Raw genomic sequence first — 21,306 nt, forward strand, 5'->3', positions numbered from 1 at the left:
TAGGTGGCAGCCAATATTTTACACACTTCATATGTATAAACTTATTTTATTCTTATATTAGCCCATAATGTAGATATATACTTATCCCCACTCATTACTGAGAAAACAGAGGTTTAGAAAGGTTCAGTAATTTGTCCCAAAGTTAGAAATCCAGTAAATGATAGAAATGAGATTTGAACTCACACAGCCTGGCCCATGGTCCCAGCTCTTAACTATTCTGCTACGTTGAAATAGCGAAATGAACTGAGGAGAATTTTTTCATTTACTTTAGTTCATTTTCTTATTTCCTCCAAAAAAGATTTAAAGTGTTTGAATGATTAATTAGATTAACTTCGGTCATGCACAAGCTCCACGAATATTTCTCGAGTGATACGGGATGGGGGTAGTGAGGTAACAGGTTTGGGCTCCCGGGTGCTGTTCTCATAGCGACACGATAGCCCCCAAACCTCTGAGGGTGTTTTGCACACTCCCCCATTTTCCTGCTGTATGTATATGCTCGATATCCAGTCACTTTTCCCTTACTGAAAGTGTCATTTTTCACACTTAACACAAGTGTTAGAGAAAATGGTTTCTCTTCCCCCACCACCCAGCCCTTGTCAGCAAGGGGCTCAAAAGAAGCAAAATTGCACCTAGGACTATTGGGATTCACACAATAAGACTGAGCCCTAGTAATATTTCACTGCCTTTCTTGAGGTGCTGAGTGATAAGGATCAGAATGGATTTTGTTGACTCTAATGGGAAAAGTGAGCCTTTTGTTAGTTACTCACCTTGCTTCCCCTGGAAGAAAAACCCACCTTTGGAGCCTTCTTTACGGCCATGATTGGATATGGAAGCATCCTGAGATTCCAATATGTCTAATAAAACTCATGAAAGAATGGAGGCGCGATAGGAGGGGAGATGCATTATGGTAGCACGGAGATGAGTTTTGCTCTGCAAATGGAGCTGGATGTTCATTGTAAATGAGGAACCCGGAGTGAGATGTTTGAGAGCACAGCTGGGAATATGTGAGAAGCTCACTTTCATTTTCATTTGAATACCGTAGAGGCAGCACTCGACTTGCTTAAAATTAAAAGGTACATCAGGAATGCAAAACATGGTATAAAAGTTTAACTAGTCTTTTTAGTTGCTTTTTAATCTCGTACTGGCTCTTTATTTCTCTATATCTTTATCAGTGTTTTGGGGGCTGTGCCGGCGTTCATCCATCCACCCCCAGCCTCCCTTTCCTGAAGTCGCTCACGCCTTTCCCATCATTTAACCGCCGCCAGCACCTTCTTTATAATCACGCAGTGTTTCCTTTCCGCCTGCTTCTCCCTGCTCTCCTCCTGCTCTGCTCTACCCCTACCCTCTCTTCCCCTCGCTCTTCAGACACCCTCTTTTCCTTCTCCATTGCCCTCTTCCTCCACCAGTCTACCAGGAAATTTGAAATAAACTCCAATCGGGGAAGTTTGGCCCTCTTTAGATAGAAATGATGTTTCACTCTGAAATTCCTGACGTGCCCCTGCCACTGACAAGGCTTAGCCGTAGGTAATCCAATACAGTCAAGGGTCCTCCGTTGCAGAACTGGGGACTAGGAGGGCTGATCTTGAACTGAGTGAGCAGTGAGCATGGCAGTGAGCACTGCCCCCAGTGATTTTTTTTTTTTTTTAAGTCTTGATAATAATAAAAACCATAGCATGGGCAATAGCTGCTAACATTTTCTGAGAGCTTACTAGGTACCAGGTCCTAAGCTATTACTTTTATGAGTATTTTCTCATGTAAAACTCACCACCACCCTGGAGAGCATGTTCTGTTATTATCGTCATTGTCCTAATGAGAACGGAGCATAGCAAGTGATGCAGCTCACACAGCAGCGAGAGGCTCTTAAGAGCTGGGCTTCCCCGAAGCTTCAACAACCACAGGGCAGTTGTGAGTGCTGGGATTCCAGCTAGGGCTGGTAAATCATGAAGAGCACGGGCTTGGCCTGCACGGCTGCATATAATCAGATGGGCAAACATAGTCTGGGCCAGAGTTGCCATAGCCAGAGCCCGGGGATCACAGGTGCCATGGAGTTGGGTCTGGGAACAGAGAACAGAGTTGGTGGTACACAGCTATGCCCAGTCCAAGTCAGTGAAAACATTACGTGTTGGGGGATCTGAACCAAAGTAGGGCAATAAGATGGACGGCCCATGGTGGTGATCAGAAGGGGAGGGACAGTAGCAGAAAGTTCAGGAAAGGAGGTGGTTCCTCAGACATGCTCAGTGGTGACCATGCTAGAGTCTGGAGGGAGGGGATTCAGTCAAAGAGAGACACATTGGCAGATCTGGGTAAGGCCACAGCTCCAGGATTGTATTAGGCAGTAGGTCTCAGAAATAAGGACAGGTCCAGTTAGCAACCCTGGGGCATTTTGTCCAGATCAGATGAGCAGAAAGGGTGGCTTAAAGCCATGGGAAGGGTGCTAAGGAGCGTTGGATGTCACCTTAAGGAGGCTGGACTCTGTCCCATAGACACCGGTGACCTCTCACTGGGGCGCTGCTGTAAACACGCGAGGCACCACAAGCTGGGGGATGTCGTGTCTTCTTTCCAATAATCTCTCAAAACCCATAGTGTGTAAATGATCTCTTCTACCTAAAGGTGAGTGGATTCAAGGTCAACCCTCACAGAATGTCACTTTCACACTGTGACTGACCTGCTTAACCCTGGGGATGCCATGTAAATGTGCCGTGCATGCTTTTATCAGTTTGTGTATCACAGTAGAGATAAGGTAGACTCCCCCAGAGCCCACGCAGAGCTGACGTGGGGAAGTAGGGCAGAGAGTGGGGCCGAGAATACCAGTGTTTTACTTGTGAGCCCTTCTATAACATTTCAATTTTATTATTTTGTTGTGTATGTGCATATGTGTGTATTATAAACTTGAAAAACATTAAATTTGACTGTCAGGTAATCAGTCCTGTACTAAATAAAAAAGTAGGAGAGAGCACAGAGACAGTCTGCCAACATATTGTTGTAGGCAGGAAATCCGGGCAAGCCAACTGGCAGATATAAGAACTTTAAAAAGAGAAAGAAGAGTAGCCAGGGACCATTTAATGTGCGCATAAAGAGGCTCATATAGAGCTTAGACATCGTTGTAACACTGCGAGTGTTGGATTAATCTGGTCAGTGGCAACGCCAAGACCTCCAGTTAAGATCCGAGTATCCCCACCACTCTCTGTTTAAGGAAGCAGGGAGCCAGGGAATATAATTCAGCAAGATTTCATCCAAAGTAGCTAAAATCACAAGAGAAAGAAAGCATTGTTCTTATGTGCTTTTCCTTTGTAGCATGGAAATGACCATAAATTTTTTAGGTTTTTCTAATTCGACTTGCCAGACCGCGTGCTCTGGGAGGGCGGGAACCATGTCTGTTTTGCTCACGCAGCTGCCCCTGGATGGAAATGACTTATATGGAGTTTCTCTTTCCTCAAGCCACTTGAGATGCTTTGTCTGCTCGAGGCCAAGAAAGGCTACAGGCCTGGTCCCAGGAGCAGACCCTAAGCTTCCATGAAGTGGGAGGAGGGAGGAGGTATTCTTGCTCCCGGTAGAGCTTCATTTTTTAGGCCTCTGAGGTACCCTTTGCTGAGTCCCACATAAAACTGAAGAACTTAATCCGCTGCCGTAATTCCTCAGCTCCATCTGGCTGCTGGAATAATTGAAACTAGAAAGGTCTGCTTTGATTGCTGCTGCAAAGGAAAGCTCAAATTTTCTTGGAAAACCTCAGTCCTGCCTCAACCCTTAAATGCTGGGTTGCTTGGAAAATTCAATTTCTGTTCTCCCCAGTATTCTAGACAGGGACCCTGAAAAAAAGCCCTAAACAGAAGTGGCAGTGGGAACTTCAGGACCCTTAGTTCCACTCAACAGCCTACACAGGTGCCGAGAAGCCCTCCGGGGAGGGGGGCAGGAAGAAGGGGGATCTGGGCTTCCCCAGAAATAAGGGCTCCTAGGCTCCCAGCGTCAGCCACATCAGCCACAGCAGAGCCTTGAACATGGCCCAGCATCAGGAGAGAGGGTGCTGGGGTGGCTCCACACTGCTGGAGGCTGGGCTCCGGGCCCTCTGCACCGCAGGGCCACTGCCTGGACCCAGCCCCCCCTCACCTGCTCCTCTCTTCCCCGACTTCTCTCTCTCCTCTCCCCTCCCTTCTCCCGGCACTGCCTCCTTCCTCCCTTCTGGCTTTGGGAGGCCAGTGCCTGACCCATTAGGCCACAGGGGGACTCTGCTCTCTCTTTGTCTTTCCTCACCCCTCCTTCGCCCTCCTCCCTGACCCCCTCCCTCCCTCCATCCTTTCCCCTTCGTTCTCTCCCTCTGACTTCAAATAGCTCTTTCTACTCTAAGAACACCAAAGGTTGGTCCCCACCCGAGGTTCTTCTCAGTTCCACACACAATAAATATCTACCCATTTCACCCCCTGGGTTAGAAAGAAGAGGCTATTCGTACCCAGAAGACACTGATTTTTGAAGTATCCGGGGTATTTTTTTTTTTTTAAGACATTTTCTTTTTTTTTTTTTTTTAAAGATTTTTTATTTATTTATTTGAGAGAGAGAGACAGTGAGAGAGAGCATGAGTGAGGAGAAGGTCAGAGGGAGAAGCAGACTCCCCATGGAGCTGGGAGCCCGATGCGGGACTCGATCCCGGGACTCCAGGATCATGACCTGAGCCGAAGGCAGTCGTCCAACCAACTGAGCCACCCAGGCGTCCCGAAGTATCCGGGGTATTTTAAACAAACTGTCCAGGCACTGCTTTCCTTTCACATGCTAACCCATCTCCGGACTGGTGGCTTCCTACCCTGCCTTCCCCTCCTCCACCTGCAGAACAGAACTGCAAGCAGGGGGACTAAAGGCATGTTTACAGGAGGGAGTTGAAGGCAACTCTAGGAATTGTGGCCTTTGCGGAAAGGCTCTGGGTGAACTTAAGCCAGGTGTCTGCGGCCCTGAGCTGCTCCCACAGTCCTCCCGTCCTGTCCCCACAACAGGCAGAGGCCCACTCTCTGGAGCAGAAGAAAGTCAAGCTCCAAGCCCCTCAGTTGCTCTGGCCCTTTTGAGTCCGTGGGAAGAGACCCAGCATTGTGATCCCATGGTCCTGTGTTTTTGCAAGACTTGCAAGAGGAATAGATTTTAACCACAGTTGGGTTTGATGACTCTTTCTTTCCACTACCATTTGCCCTCAGTCGTACCTTGCCTCTGGTCAGTTGGCCCTGGAGTGGGCATTTGGGAGATCCGACTAAGGGGAAGCTGAATTGGGAATGCATTCAGTTTATATTTAGTAGGATATATGTGTGTGGTCCCCAGTCACTTCTGGGCATGGGCAGGTCCCAGCTGGCCATCCCAGGGCAGGAATGTCTTACAAGAATAGTGCCACAAGGCTGAATCAAAGATGAATATGACCTAGGGCACCAGGCTTCAGAAGTCTGTGGGTAGTGGTAGGCTTGAAATGTCCTGAGCCTGAAGCTAGTCTGTGGAAAATTCTTCCAGTCACGAGAGGTGTAAAATTCCAAGTACAGGATTCCATTCTTGCTGGTACCCCATCAGAGCAGAAATCAGGAATGCATTCAATGATGCCCTCTACATGCAGATAAACACACTGTGCTTTGTTTATGGGAACTGAGTGACATGAAGTTTATCAGGATCCTTGTGTCTGTGGGGCGTTAACCTGTAGGAGCGCTGCACCCAGCCAGCAGGTCTAGGAAGGAGGCACACTTTAGTGTCTCCCAATTATCCATAACTTTAATCAGTCTTGCTGGAGAAAAGATTACCTCATCTTCCTATTCTCTCTTGTACAAAATCATGGCCATATAAAGCAAGTATCAAAGTAGGCAGGCAAAACTTAAAGAGGAGGAAGTTACTTTAGAAGTGTGGCCAGCAGTTAATTAATTTGAATATTATTTATTTTATGGTTTTTGTGATGTCTGGTGCATTTGCCAGATTTTTAAATTACGAAATGTTGTGCGATTTATTTTTTCTTTCTTAAGAGTCTCTTCCAAACCTAATTTTGTAATTGTATTTTTGTAATAATTTTCTTGAAGAGAGTCCCCCCGCGTTGTTTAAGTCTCAGGCCTCACAAACCTGGATGGTCTTTACTGGCAGCCTTGGTGAGCATCTGGACCAAGGACTGCTTTTTCTGTCTCCAGGAGCCTGCTCCATCCCCCACATTCCCAGAGCAGTTTGGTCAGTGAGTCCTGCTCTGGGACCTTTCCTCCAGGATCTCTATTTTTGGGACAATGGAGGTCTTTTTTTTTTTTTTTTGAGGGCTCCTACCCCAAGTTCTCAGGCTCCTGCTCTTGTCGGGAGACAGCAGTGAGGAACAGCTGTTGGTGCGCAGTGTCATGAGCTGTGCTGCGGCCCAGCTGCACAAGCTCTTATTCAGACATAAATCCATTTGAGGTTCTTTTGATTCAGGGAGAGGTAAGATGTTTTTCTGCCAAATCTTTCCTCTGATTTGTATCATATTTGGCTCAAGCATTCAGTCACGCAAAACTAACTTGCCTCCTCTGCAGCAAGGCCCTTAACCAGTTTTCTGATTTCCTTAACAGAGTTGGTGTGGACCTGGATGAAGATCTGAAGGAGGAGCCCACCTCACCCCAGGCAAGTCAAAGAGGCCAATTCATAGAGTATAGAGATAGGAGATGTTCTGTTCCATGGAATGTTTCATGCTTGTCCAGCACGTGGCCAAGGGGCTCAACCTGAAGGGGGCTGTCTGCACTGAGAAAACACATCCGATGACTATAAAATACCTGGGAATTTAGGGTATCAATAACCTTTGCATCACCTTTAGAATGCTTAAAATCAGCATGCCCCTGCACCTTCTCTGTGGCAACAGGAAGCTGGAAACCCTTCAGTGTAGAAGCAAGAGCGTGGGTCAGGAACGAGGTAGCCTGGAGTTCAAATCCCTGCCCAGGGACTTGTTAGCTAGACAATCTCAGTAAAATGTATTCAGTGATACCCAGTGCATGTTGGGCACACAACAAATGGACCTGTTTCTCCCACATGGCTTCTCATTAATCAGGTCTAGGTGTATAGAAATATTGAAACATTGAAAATTTGCAAAAGCACAGCGAAACTGTCTAGGTGATCCATTCCTAACTGAGCTGAGCAACCGTTATCTGCAGAGATCTGAAAATCCTTGGGGAAATTTGTTCAGAAAGATGTGCTGTTCCCTCGAGTACGGCAAGTGTATTCTCCAAACTCTGAAGCTGACATCCCAGTAGAATCTGCCATTGACAATTTTGCATCGGCCGTTTTTAACTCAGAACTTAAAACAAATAACTGTGTGGGAATGTTGCACCTTTTGTTGAAACTGTAAGTGGATGGACACGATAGAAAAATATCATAAATAAGTCATGCTGCTTAATGACTCGTGTTATGATCATACCTGGATTGGAAGAAGATGGATGTCTCTTTTCTTCTGTGATTTTTTTTTTCTGTAAATGCCATCAGTGAGGCACAGCTGGTGAGTTCTGCTGGGCAAAATGCAAATACTTTCCCAGTTTACATAGACATAAAGAAGGAAGGATCCTGTGTGCTATAAAAAGGACTGAAAAATTAAGTTGGTGATGATCCTGGCTTATTGTACTTTGAATTTTTTTTTTTTTTTTTTTTTTTTTTTTTTTTGGTAACGTGTTTGTGTTGCAAGGCCAGGCTGGTACTGTATTCACAGACTTCTAGCCCAGGAAACACACCTACCTGCAGGAGTGTGCTCAGCAGGGGTGCCAGCACACTGGGATTGGGGCCAGCTTGGTGACCTCAGAAAGGAGATCAAAGCCCATCTCCTTATCCTAGTGGGCTGTAATGAGTAGTTAGCAAGGTCTGGTGGTGGCAGATTTTTGAAAAGCATTTTCATCTCATATAGGTCAACTAATCCATTCTCCTACCTTCAAGCAAAACTTTTATCTAAATTCTATCTTTCTGTTCTCTCTTTTTCTTTAAAAGAAAAGAGATAGAATAAGAAAAATCATCAAAGAAAATTCTTCATCTTTCTCTAGCTGCCTAATATTTTGAAATCACATATAATTATTAGGAAGATGGCCTACTGGACTAACTCCTTCCTTTTCCAATTTAAACATTTCATTTCAGCTCCTTCACATCATTGTTAATTCAGTAATAACTCCTACCTAAAGATACTTAAACCCGTAGAAAGTTTCTTTCTGTTAGAGAAATGAGATAGTGCCACGAGGTGCAGAGAAAACTATATTGTATTTGTATCTTGGGCAGATATTTTATGCCTTCGAGGCTCAGTTTCCCTGTCTGTAAAATGTGAATGATAATAATGTCTACTTCTCCTGGTTGCTTGACAATCAAGTGAAAATATATTTATGAAAACTGTGTGACTTAATTAATTTAGTTAAACCCGTCTCACCTTAAGAAGGACTTGTGGCAGCTCACACATATAATAAAATAATAGTAAATATTTTAAGAGATTTTAAAACTCAATAAATGATATTACTCAGAGCAAAAAGTCAAAACTAGAGGAGTAAAAAGAATCATGAATGAGCAGATCATAAGGTACTATATACTTGCTTAGTCAAACCACAAGTAAGCTTTGGTAGCCAAGGGGGAAAGGAAGAAAAAATAATCAACCATATGCTAACTTATTATCATTAGAGGGAAAAATCATACTCTGTCCTCAAGTGGTACAAAACTTCACAGCCTTCTGTTTTAAAAGAAATTTCTCACTTGGGGCTTCTTGTACAGGACACATAAAAAGCTTATACAAATGTTAGCTAACTAACCTTATAAATTACACCATTCCTACTGGACTATTGCTGCTTAAAAATAATTTTGTCTTTAAGAGGTGCCCTGGCAGGGTTCTTATTCACAATAATGTTTGACTACCAAGGTAGCTAACATTTCAGAAAGCAATTTTCTCCAAACCTTGGAATAATTCTTATCTTTAGTGTCAAGTATAGGAAACAGGGGGATGGAGCTAGAAATAAAAGACACCACAGTGTCTGTGCAGCTGCCACCTGACCTGGGGAGTTTTTTTGTTTTGCTTTGGTTTGGTTTGGTTTTGGTACTTTCCGAACTATGTGTCAAGAACCTCTTTGCCCTCATTTTGCCTGACAACTCTTCACTTATTATCAGCGTCTGTTGCTCTGTTGGGCTGAAGAGCATAACTCTAATTCTTAGGAGGATTGCATGTTTCCACTCAGTTTGTATTTATTAAATCGGGCTTGCGTTAACAAGATGATTTTCACACTGGTCAACTTCTAAAAAAAGAAGAAGACTATTTTTACAAAAAGCTAAAAATTTTACAGTTATGTCAGTTACTGATCATATACTCTCAAAATCAATAATAAACATGTTATTATACTTTTTAAGGAGCCTCCTCTTTGTGGAGAGTAAAACAATCCTTTGGGAAATACAAACATCTAGCCACAACTAACTAGCAAAGTTACAACTTTCCTCTTCATCATGTAACAACTTTGGAGTGTGAGTGGTATTACACTCTTGCTGTACCAGACCCTGAAGATTCAGAAAGCAGAGTGCACATACAGTGATTAGAGTTTAAATATATACTCTGTGCAAACGTGCTTCTTCAAGAAATGGGAGATAGTACAGTTGTGGATTTTATGTCTCTTAAATTTAAAACAAAAAACAAACAAACAAAGCAGAAAACCTCTGAGACTCTCCACCACCACCACCAACCATAGATGTTTTCCTTGTAATTGATTCTGTGTCCTTGAGAACACAGCAATGCAGAGAAGCTAAGAATCACTGGAGCCCCACACTCACCTTAATCTTTTAATAGAAATTTCTTCTGCCCGGGAAAACCTGCCACTATTGCTTCTCTTTTTCCCTTTTCACCATTTTTCTCAGGATCATCCTAATATTTGCTGAGTACAGACTATTGTTAACACATCTAAGCACCTTATCTATATTAACTCAATTTCCGAGATAACCTTGTGAGTGGGTTCTAATATTATCCCCATATTACATATAAGAAATCTGTATACAAATGAGTTAAATAGCTTGTCCAAGGATACATAGTGGGAAGAGGTGGAATGTTAACCCAGACAATCTGGTTCCAGAAATTCCACTCTTTTTTTTTTTTTAAGATTTTATTTTATTTATTTATTTAACACAGAGAGAGGTCACAATAGGCAGAGAGGTAGGTGGGGGTGGGGAGGAGCAGGCTCCCTGCTGAGTAGAGAACCCGATGCGGGTCTCTATCCCAGAACCCTGGGATCAGGACCTGAGCCAAAGGCAGAGGCTTAACCCACTGAGCCACCCAGGCACCCCCAGAACTTTCCCTCTTAAGTGGTATGATTCATGCATGCATTCATTCATCCGTACAACCCACCATGCCAGGCACTAGTCTAGGTGTGAAGAGGACACAGCGGTTAGCATTTCCAAGTTCCCACCCTCACAGAGCTTTTACTCTAGTGGGGACGCTGATAAGAGACAGAGAAGCTATTGCCTCATCAGGGCCTGTCTCTCTGAGGAAATGGTGTTTGAGATTAGAGGTCTGATTGATGGGCAGAAGTGAGCCCTGTGAGATCTGGAGGAAAGAAGTAGTCCGGAAAGAGGCTACTGCAAGGTATGAAGGCCATGGAGTCCCAGTGGGATTACGTGAGTCGCAGGAAGGCCAGAGTGGCTGTGGGTTGGTGAACAAGGTGGGAGCAGAAGGACATGAACTGGGAGAGACAGAAAGGGGCCAGATTGTTGACCATGGCGATGAATTTGATTTGATTCTGCATGCAGTGGAGGTAAAAGCTCCTCGAGGTTTGGAGCTTGGAAGAAATGGAATTAACCCTTTTTAAGAACTCATTTTTCTCTCATCTCTACTCTGCCCACTGTTACAATGAGGTTAACTTTCATCTTTTCTAACATGATTTTTATTTGTTAACACTATGCATGCTTCCCTATGTGCTCTCTGAATGCTAACTTCCTTTTTTTTTTTTTTTTTTTTTGCATTTCCCATAGTTTCTTCATTGAAATTCTGTTTTTGGTTGTCACTTATGCTTGCATGTAACCTCTGTGGATCAGTTCTGGTCACTGCAGCCCAAGAAAGTCAGAGCAGAGCTGAGAAAGGTACAGAGAAGGGCAGCTTCAATAACTTAGCAGGGGGAGATTAAAAGGATTACTATTTCTCCTGCAGAAAGATTAGCACTAAGAAGGAATACAATGAAGTGTCTATAAAAATATGAAGAGTGTGAGTCAGGTGAACAAAGACTTATTGGCCAATTCCCAGGAAACCATAACCTGGAATACCCTTGAAGCCCGAAAGAGCTTGTTTGGGAAAGAATAAAGGGATTTGTTCTTCTGCACAACTGATACTTATTACTCATGGTCATCTAGAGTTGCAAGGGCTGGCAATATAAGGAGATTCAGGAGGAAAAGAGACTAATTCACAGATGGTGGGGTCCTCTCATCATTAAATAAAAATTAATGTTTCCCTGTGAATATTTTCAAGTATCCTGATAAAAACCTATAGAAACAGAATAAATACTCATATATGTTTGAATGAATATATATATGTATATGTATATATGTATATATTCCTGTTTTAACAACTATCAACATTTTCTCAAACTGGCCCCTATGCTGTTGGAATTGATCTCATAGAATATAAGTTCCATATTATCTCCACAGATATATCAGAAATAGAATACTAAGCTCTATAAAATTGACCTGACCCAGATGAGGAGTTTTTATGTTACATTGTAACTAGTAGTGTTTTGAGAAAAGTAAAAGGCATTTTTTCAGAGCAAATATCTTTGTAATATCAACTTTATTTTGATTATCATTGCTTATGTTTTATACATTCAAAAGTATATTTCCTCCCACTAATTCTTTACTGCTTAGAACAAAACTCCATATATTTATCTTACCTATATATTCTACCATTGTTCTAGAAAGCAGAAATGGTCATGAGAAAGAGGAAGCGGAAGATGGCGGCCACAATTTCATGAGCAGTTTTTATATATCAGGTGCCATGTGCATAACCATGTTTCTTTACCTTGACTGATCAAGATGCCTCTTATAACCCCATTTTAACTGTGAAACTGGGGGCGCCGGGGTGGCTCAGTGGGTTAAAGCCTCTCTGTCTTTGGCTCAGGTCATGATCCCGGGGTCCTGGGATTGAGCCCCGCATCGGGCTCCCTGCTCATAGGGGAGCCTGCTTCCTCCTCTCTCTCTCTGCCTGCCTCTCTGCCTACTTGTGATCTCTGTCTGTCAAATAAGTAAATAAAATCTTAAAAAAAAAAAACTATGAAACTGAAATTCAAAGAATTAAAGGAACTTTCCAAAGACAACAACAACAACAACAAATTCCAGACACTTAAGCAGTCCCCAAACTCCAGTCTCTAGTTCCTCAACTCAGCGAGGCAGCTGCTCTCTGCTTGGACCCTATCTCCTGGCTCTGCAAGTGGAATAGGGCCTCTGAGCAGAAAGTCAAAGGAAATAGAAGCTCATGTCACCTGCTTTCCTTCTCTGGAGAATCATAGTCCTTCACCGCCAGTTATCTAATACCTGAATTCTATATTTATGAAACCAATTATTCTATGATAGTCAACCATTACATATTTTGGAAGTAGTTTTATAGGGGAAACATTGTTTTGTTTTGTTTTGTTTTTGGACAAATGCATAATACTATATATTCGAATCACAAGCCTCAAAGTGAGACTATTATTTTTATTATGCTATTTATGGTTTGGGCACTGTCATTAGGGGCGTCATGAGTTAGGATCTTCTTATTCCAAGGTGAATTTTCCACTGGGATGTGTGATTTTGAGTGTGTGCTGTGTGTGTGTACATGGATATAAAGGAGTTAGCACACTAACTAAATTATGGTATAAATAAGGTATTAATTAAGAATACTGTGAATTAAGTATAGTGAGATGATGTAAACTTTATTCTGCCTGTAAGCTGGTCCATTGTCTTATGTCTTGCAATCAATCTGAAATCCATAACATGGTATACTGGGTCTAGGATAAGTTTTGATATACTTTTAAAGGGGGAATATACCTTCTACATTCCAAATATGCCACCTTTGTGGATACATTTTGTGAACTGTAAAGAGTTGTGCCTTATCATTTTATTATCTCTTCCCAACTCCCACTCCCATGCCTTTTACATCTGCAACTTAGGATTCCAGTATATAGTCATATTAGCTTTCTATTCATAACAAATTATCCCAAAAATTAGTGTCTTAAAACAACAAACATTTATTATCTCACAGTTCCTGTAGGTAGGGAATCTGAAAGCAACTGAGCTGTTTCTGACTCAAGGTCTCTTATGGAATTGCAATCAGAATGTCAGCTAGAACCACAGTCATTTGAAGGCTCGACTGGGGCTGAGGGATTCACTTCCATGTCAGCAAAAGGCCACCAGTGCACTTCTGACTGGCAGAAAGACTCAGCTCCTCAACACATGTATCTCTCCATACAGACACTTTGTCCTCACAATAGGCCACTGACTGTTCTCATTTGGTCCAAGACAGACAGCAAGAAGGAAGCCACATGCCTTTTTATGACCTTGTCTTGGATATAGCACAAGGTCTCTTCTGCCCCATTCTATTGATTAAAAATGAGTCACTAAGTACAGTCCACACTGAATAGGAAGGAAAATCAGGCTCCATTTATAAAACAAAAAGTGCCAAAGAATTTATGGATACACATTTTTAAACCACTGCAATATTATATTATATTTATGTGAACTAAATAATTTATTTTCACCTGGACTAACTTGAATCTCCTATATAGAAAAGTTAACTGAGCAGGCCTTTTCTTTGTAGCTAGACCATGAGTTTAGCCCATCTGGTAGTTTGTCTGTGTCTACATGTCATTTTAACAGTTTTATCCATCCTTGACTAGTTCTCTCCTTCATTTTTTCCTCCTTAAGCATGTATTTTCTGACTGTATCTTCTTGAGAACATTTATGAATTTATCATAGCCCAGGGAAGGTGAGAATATTTGTGTAAAGTTTCTATGTGGAAGCTAAGAATTAATGATTTACCTTTTAAAATGTAAATTTGAAAAAATTTCCTATTGACCTTCAATTTCACTATGTTCCTTCTTCAAAATCCAGAAATTTTTCTCTTTAGGGACACAGAATCTGGTCCTTTCCTTGGAAATGAGAAAAATCAAAGCAATAAACTTGAAATTATTACACAAATAAATTTCAAACTGTGGGGAACTGGTTGGGCAAAAATATGGCTATCAAATTCTATTCACACACACCACTTGAAAAAAGGCTCTGGAACACATAAGGAGCTCTACAGGTTTGTTATGATAATTATTTGTCTTTATTATCATTCTGTGCAACTTCCACTGACATTAATATTGAATATGAAATCTCAAGAAATAGAAAGGAAAATCTCTCTCTTTTAATCCATTGAATCCCCTGAAATGAGGAGCAATCCCATATGATTATCCTAGAGCAGAGTTCATCCAGTTCACTTACCAGAGGACCCACATTTGAATATTGATAGAGGAGTATATTTGCATTTGCTTAGTTCTTTTTCATTAAGGTTAATACAACAAACAGTCCCTTCTTGCTTCAGTGTCTGGTTTGCACAGATTTCTGGCCTGAGCCTTTTGTTTTCTCCCAGGGGTCCAAATAAGCATAAAACAAAGAGTCCCTTCCTAATTTTCCTATTGCTCCCTCTCTGGGGTTGTGCTAAGGGCCAGGGGGTCACTTAAAAGATAAGGACTCACTCCTTACTGTGCTCAGTCACTTCCCAACCTCTGGTCTATTCCTTTGTTTAGGGAGGAAAAAGAAAGATATCAAATGTCCCAGTCACTTTTACCTTTTCCCAGAAATAGAAGCTAATAAAGGAACCAGAAATTGCACATATATCAAACGCTCTGCTTCTTAGGAGTATCAAGGGCAAATAAAAGTTAAGATTCAATGTTCTTGAATCTCCAGTTCCCATTTACAGTGTGAAACATGAGGCTCAGAGTTGATAAGTGTATTGTTATTAAATGGTAAACGGGAGAGTCAGAACTCAAATCTTGGTTTTCAGTTTCTGAATCATCTGTGTGTTCCAACATGCACACCACTTCCCCTCTAGGATGAAGGAACTCAAAAGAAAAGAAATACTGCTAGTAACAAAGAAAATACCATCAAGTTCCATATTCTGCTTCTAACAATCACTCCCATCCATTGTCCTTGGGTGTGAGTTGATCTCTGTTTCAGAATAATCTAGGTAAATTAAAGCTACCTGCTGCCCTCTGCCCATCTGGACCCTCCCAGAGCCTTGCCCTCTGTGCTGCCTCATCAGATACCTTCCCTGTTCCAGGGTGAATGCAAAGGCTGGCCTTCCCTTGGCACATTTATCTTCAACCCCCAGTGAACAAGCAGAGCACACAGTAGACTAACTCATTTATTTCTACTCATTTATTGATGGCCTTTCATAACCGAGTTATTAAGTCATCAATAACTTCAGAGAAATAAATGAACAGATCCAGAATGGGGCCAACAGATATTTAAGATACCCACTGAAAATTTTATCTAGGATCAGCAGAAAAGTCAATGCTGGGTCATCAGCGGCATTTCCCTCACCTGGGAAAACATGGTCTGTGTTTTATTCTAATTAAAACCCGGTCTGTTTCTTTACAAACTAGTAAAATGAATAACATCTCCAATGTCCCAAATAAAATAAAGTTTGAAAAAATATTACCTTTGTTAAAATTTTTCCGAAGTACTACCTAATATGTGTTGCTCTTATCAGCTGTCAAAAAAATATTTCTGAAAGTTTTGCCACAAATAGAGTATAAGATCTTTCATGAGTGCTTGTGGGTTCTGGTATATTCCCCTCAGGAAATAAAATACAAATGATCTGGAAAGGGGAAAGAAGGGCAGAGAAGGCTTCTAAGACCTTGGAAAACCCTTGAAACCCAGATCCAGGAGTCTAGAGAAATTCCTTACACAGACATTAAGTTTCTGTAGGGACACTTTTTACAGCCATCACACTTTACCCAGATGGTGGCAGTCATGCATTTTCATTATGTTTTGGGGTGCAGGTAGCTGCTCTGTCTCAACCTATAAGATCACCCCAAAATCCTGACCTCATCTCCCTGTTCAGAGGTTTCTTTGCCTTAGATGGCTCCCCATTTATATGCTGGGACCCCATCCAGATTAGCGGAATCTTGGCTGCTGAGGGGTCACAAACATGCTTGGAAGCCTCCCTGTGCCTCAGTTTCCTCATCTGTCACATAGGAATAATAATAGAACACACTTCATCAAACTTTTATAGTTATTAGAAGAATTAATACATGAAAAGCACTTGAAATAGTGTCTGGCACATGGTGAGTATTCAAGAAGTGTCAGCTGTTTTTGTTGTTGTTTCATTAATAAAAAAATACAATATTTTCCATAAAATTAAGACCTTAGAGTCCAACTAGTTCCAATTTCCTCAATTCATTTTGCAGACAAAGAAACTTCATCCCAGTAACTTATACAATGCCTGTGTTCTCCAGAGTTTAAAGACTAAGTGAGATAACTCACAGAAAAAAACCCTCATCTTTGGAGTCCCGTAGTCTTACATTCAAGTTCCCACTCTGTCGCTTGCTAGCCCGAGACTTTGGGCTCCCCTCATCCCTTCTCTGAGCCTCTCTAGGTCCTCATCTGTAAACTAGATATAACATGACCACCTTGCTAGAATATTTTGAAAACTGAAAAGCAATGACTGAAAAAGTTAACGACTGTGACTACCGTGCTGCCTAGGAATTCATGAGCGTTCCGTAGCTAGGGACTGCTGTTCTCAGTCATTCAGCAGGACAGAGAGCATGCTGGACCTGGACCCCCAGACCCCTGACTGCCAGCCAAGCTCACCACCACACACCTTTATTTAAAAACAAACAACAAAACCAAAACATGAATTTGCTTACAGTACTTTCTCTCCATTTTCTTCAATGACTATCTTGTCATCGGTGGATGTTATCAGCTATCAAAAACTCCCTGTGCCTGCTGATGGATAAGATTTTGTAAGCTTTTCATTCTTCAAAAAAGAAAAGGGGGGGGAGCGCAACTCCCACTGCTGGTCCAAAGTTTTTCCAAGTTGTTTGGTTTGGGGTGAGCGGTTTTATTCTGCCAGCTTGAGCCCCAACAATCTGTGCCTGCAGAAACAACTTGCAGATGTTAAAAAATAATAAAGAGAACACTATGTGTGGCAGTGATCTTACAAACCTGACACCTTTGTTGGAATAGAAATGGCTAGAGAAAGGTTCAGGGAAGGACAGAAATTGAACTGACACTCTGGTTTCCTTTTTGGGCAAATGCGATGAATAAATTCTAGCTCTAGATAACAAGGCATGGTACTCAGGCCTATCAGAAAACAAATTTTTAAAACTTAACATCCATGAAAAGATCACATATGTCCCACAGTGGTCCCTCTTAAAGATTTTACAATGCTCATTTATAAATGAAAGGCTCTGAGAAGTCCTGTTTTTTTTTTTTTTTTTAGAAGTCCTGTTTTTAAGAAACATTTCCAACACTATCCAAACCATTGTTTCCTGAATGATGAGTACAAAATTTCCATCAACACCAAGTAGGACAGTGGCATTCTAGGAACACCATTCAGGAAACTATACAAGGTTTAAAGTCAGGGATCTTAAAACAACCAATGAGAAGAGCTTCCAGAATAGGTTTTAATTTTATTGTGAGTCTCTCTACTTCAGCCATTTTAGACAAAGGATACAGACTTTTGCTTTCTTACATTTTGCTTTCTTGTATTTCCATTGTGTTTGTGGGGGCTGGAACTATAGTATCTGCTGATAACATGTGTTTCAGAGAGCAGAACAGAGCTCTTGATCATTAGCCATCAATGCAATTGTCTGGGAATGGGGGAAAAAGTAAATAAAATAAAATGAAAGCAAATCCACCTGAGTTCATGTAAGGGCTATCTCCAGAGCAGCCAGAGGATTGCCTTGTCTTCCACATGGTAATTTCTGAGAGCGTTCACATTGTTACTGGGCTGTGGACAAATGTTTCAATTTGGGAATGGAGACTGTGAGCCCAAACAAAGCAATGAAGTCTGTGTACAGATATATAAATGCTTTTAATGATGAGGAAAGTTACTACCGAATGAAGCCTAGAATTCTCCTTTCTTGATTCGCAAAATGGGGCACACAAAAGAAGTAAAAATGCCACTGGATCTCCTCCTGACCACACTGCAATGCTCATTATCATCTGTCTGTAAGAGTCACAAATTTTTCACCTTCTTTCCTTTTTTCTCACAGTTCATCCTCTACTCTCAGATAAATACACATCAAATGCTTTCTCTTCTTCTTTTTTGTTGTTGTTGTTTAGTTTTTATTTCATAATCATGAACTTAACTCTGCAATCTAGCTCTTGGAGGGGAATAAGGAAAATATGGAACCATAGACCTACACTGAGATCACAAAGGCTATTTTGAGCAGATCGGGGTGAAGTGGTGCTTTCTTGGGCTACAGAAAGAATGGTCTGGTAGTTAAGATAACACACAAGTCAAATGTATTAGATTTGTCCACAGTCAGCAATGGTGATCTTCTTGCTGGTCTTTCCATTCCTAAACCCAAACCCATCCATGCTTCCACAATATTCATGTCCTCTTTCACTTTGCCAAAGACCACATGCCAACCAGCCAACTACTCTGTCCTGGCCGTGCAGATGAGAAACTGGGAACTGTTTGGGTTGCATCCAGCATTTGCCACGGACAGGATGCCCAGACCCATGTGCTTCAGGATGAAATCCTCATCATAAACTTTGTCCCTAGAGATAGACCTGCCCCAAGTTCCATGATGGTGTGTGAGGTCACCACACTAACACAGAAATCCTGGAATAATCCTGTCAAAGCAGGAATCTTTATAATCACATCCTTCTCTCCAGTGCTCAGAGCATGAAAGTTCTCCACTGTCTTGACACTTTGTCTGCAAACAGCTTGGAAGAGACAGGGCTCAAAGTCTTGCCATCCATGATGGTGTCAAAGAACACAGTCAGCTTGACCATGGTTGATGACTCAGGCGGCTCTGGGGCAGTGATGTCAGCAAGGCTGAATGCTTTCTCTTTTAATTCCTTATCTTCCTCCCTTCCACTTTAGCTCTTTCAGGAAAAAAAAATATATATAGAAAACGTGTTTAATTATTACAGGCTTTCTATAAATAATATTTATTTCAAGACTCTTAAAAAGAGAAAGATATCAAAAGACATAAAAAATTAAGCATAGCCTGTGGCAGGGAGCAAAAATAAAATGAATGAAAACTAGCTTAACAATTATTGGACTATTATTATCCCTTTAGACTTGACCTTTTGGTAAGTCATAAATAAATACCATCCAAATTTGACAGAAGTAAACAGCAAAAATCATGCAACAGCAATCTGACAGAAATATCACTTTTATTGATGTCAAAAAAGTGGCATTTCTTAGCTGTTTAATAAAATAGGGATTATGAAGAAAAGTAAATGTTGAATTATGCCACATGAGTCTCATCTACTTGGCAACATCTATGAGCTAATTTGCTTGGCAGCTGCTTTGCCATTTAGATAAAAATGCCTATTACCTAGAAAGTTGGTTTTTTTAAATGTGGTTAAATTTAATTTGATTTGACATGTATTTTATAGTGAAAATATATAAATATATTCTATACTAATGCTGACTACATAAATCAATATTTTATATTGATTATGGATCTGATACCTTTTTCTATTGTCTTTCTCCAGGAAGCAAATAACTTGGATAAAAACACAACCAAAACAGAGAGTGCTTGGCTCTTCAGAATGTGGTACAGCTTTGATCACAAGTATCCTTTGATAATGTTGATCTCCCAGATCCTGCTGCCCAGCAGAGATGAACTTCAGGCACTTAGTCACTGAGCTGTATGCTCCTGCTCGTCAAGCAACACAGAAAGGTAAAGTGAATTCATGACCAAATTTATTAAAAAAAAAAAAAGCTGCATAGTCCATACTTAAGTGTTACGAAGAGCTAACACGAAATCTCTCAAGGTCCAGTGAATTTGGTGTATTCATGGCAGTCTAACATTTCTTAAATGCCAGATGATAAAAATCTTACAGTCTTAAGGACTGGTCTATTTTTCTAATTTTACTATTCTTCCCTTTGCAAAGATCTTACTTCTGGTAGAGTTGGCCAAGGTAACTGGATAAAAATCCTTCACCTTTCTCCAAGAAACCCATGTGTGTGCTCTTGTTTCATGCTGTAAAAAAAAATGAAGTGAGGCTGAGGACAAAGGGAGTGAATGGTCTGAGAAGAAGAATGATTCTTTTTTTTTTTTTAAATTTTTTATTTTTTATAAACATATATTTTTATCCCCAGGGGTACAGGTCTGTGAATCACCAGGTTTACACACTTCACAGCACTCACCAAAGCACATACCCTCCCCAATGTCCATAATCTCACCCCCTTCTCCCAAACCCCCTCCCCCCAGCAACCCTCAGTTTGTTTTGTGAGATTAAGAGTCACTTACGGTTTGTCTCCCTCCCAATCCCATCTTGTTTCATTTATTCAAGAAGAATGATTCTGATCACCTCATTATAAAATAACATTACTTTATTTTCTAGGCAGATTAGTGTAAGCTCTTCCTAGTGAAGGCCAGTTTTAAAATTCTACCAATCAGGGTAAACATAATGGCTCAGATACACCTTGCCATGTGAATGACATGGCTGAGAAATCAGGCCTGAAAGGCTTTGTAATTGTGAGGGGCAGTAAGTGGTCCATCTCTAATCCCAAGCAAAAGCACCACGGAAGAAAGGAAAGAACCATGCTGAAAATTGAATGTGTTGGGTCTTTGTAATTAGTTTTCCACACTCACAAATCTTCCTCCTTTCGGGGAGAAAATGTCAGTCACTGGGTGATTTTAAAGCACCAAAGCAATGATTAAAACCAAAACAGATCAGTGGGAGAGGAAGAATTAAGAACAGTGAAAAGAAATTCAATGAATAAGGTGAAGAAGAGGTAAAATGGGAAGGGGAGAGGAGGCAAGAGAAATACAGGAAATTCACAGTAGGAAGGAAAGGAAGGCAAATTGGAGGAATGGCTATGTAAGAAAAAAAATTAAATGAGACTGAAGAGAAGCCAGTTGAAGATTGCTGAGATAAGCCAAAGGAAAACAGGTGAGCCTTTAAAGAGAAATTCTGCAGAGGTAGAGCATTCCAAGAATTACAAAATGGACCTGTGGAAGGTAGAGGGTCTTGGAGCCTACGGTTTTGTTTTCCCACAGCCCTGCTATCTATGGACAGATATCTCGCCTTGTTCAGTCTTGAGCCTTTATGGACACGTAGGTTTCCACTGCCTTTAAAGCCCTGCCTCTTGGTCATTAACTACCTCTTGGAGGTTCTGGTATCTCATTAACTGCGCATAACCTTCCT

General features: G+C 41.3%; 1 protein-coding gene and 1 pseudogene across 4 annotated transcripts in view; one reads left to right on the top strand and one right to left on the bottom strand.

Moving 5' to 3' along the window:
* Positions 1–21,306, top strand: part of SLC9A9 (solute carrier family 9 member A9) — a 675,208-nt gene that overhangs the window by 555,171 nt on the left and 98,731 nt on the right. For 2 of the 4 annotated variants that reach the window (XM_032346649.1, XM_032346639.1), the window contains exons 13-14: positions 6,537–6,588; positions 19,645–19,724. In XM_032346649.1, coding sequence (XP_032202540.1) covers positions 6,537–6,588; positions 19,645–19,724 — 132 coding nt within the window. Of the gene's footprint in view, positions 1–6,536; positions 6,589–19,644; positions 19,833–21,306 lie in introns of all 4 variants that reach the window. The other 2 variants (XM_032346659.1, XM_032346670.1) reach the window with 1 other exon arrangement.
* On the bottom strand, positions 17,910–19,013 carry LOC116592975 (annotated as a pseudogene).

Source organism: Mustela erminea, chromosome 1 (assembly GCF_009829155.1).
Source record: "Mustela erminea isolate mMusErm1 chromosome 1, mMusErm1.Pri, whole genome shotgun sequence".
Lineage (NCBI taxonomy): Eukaryota > Metazoa > Chordata > Mammalia > Carnivora > Mustelidae > Mustela > Mustela erminea.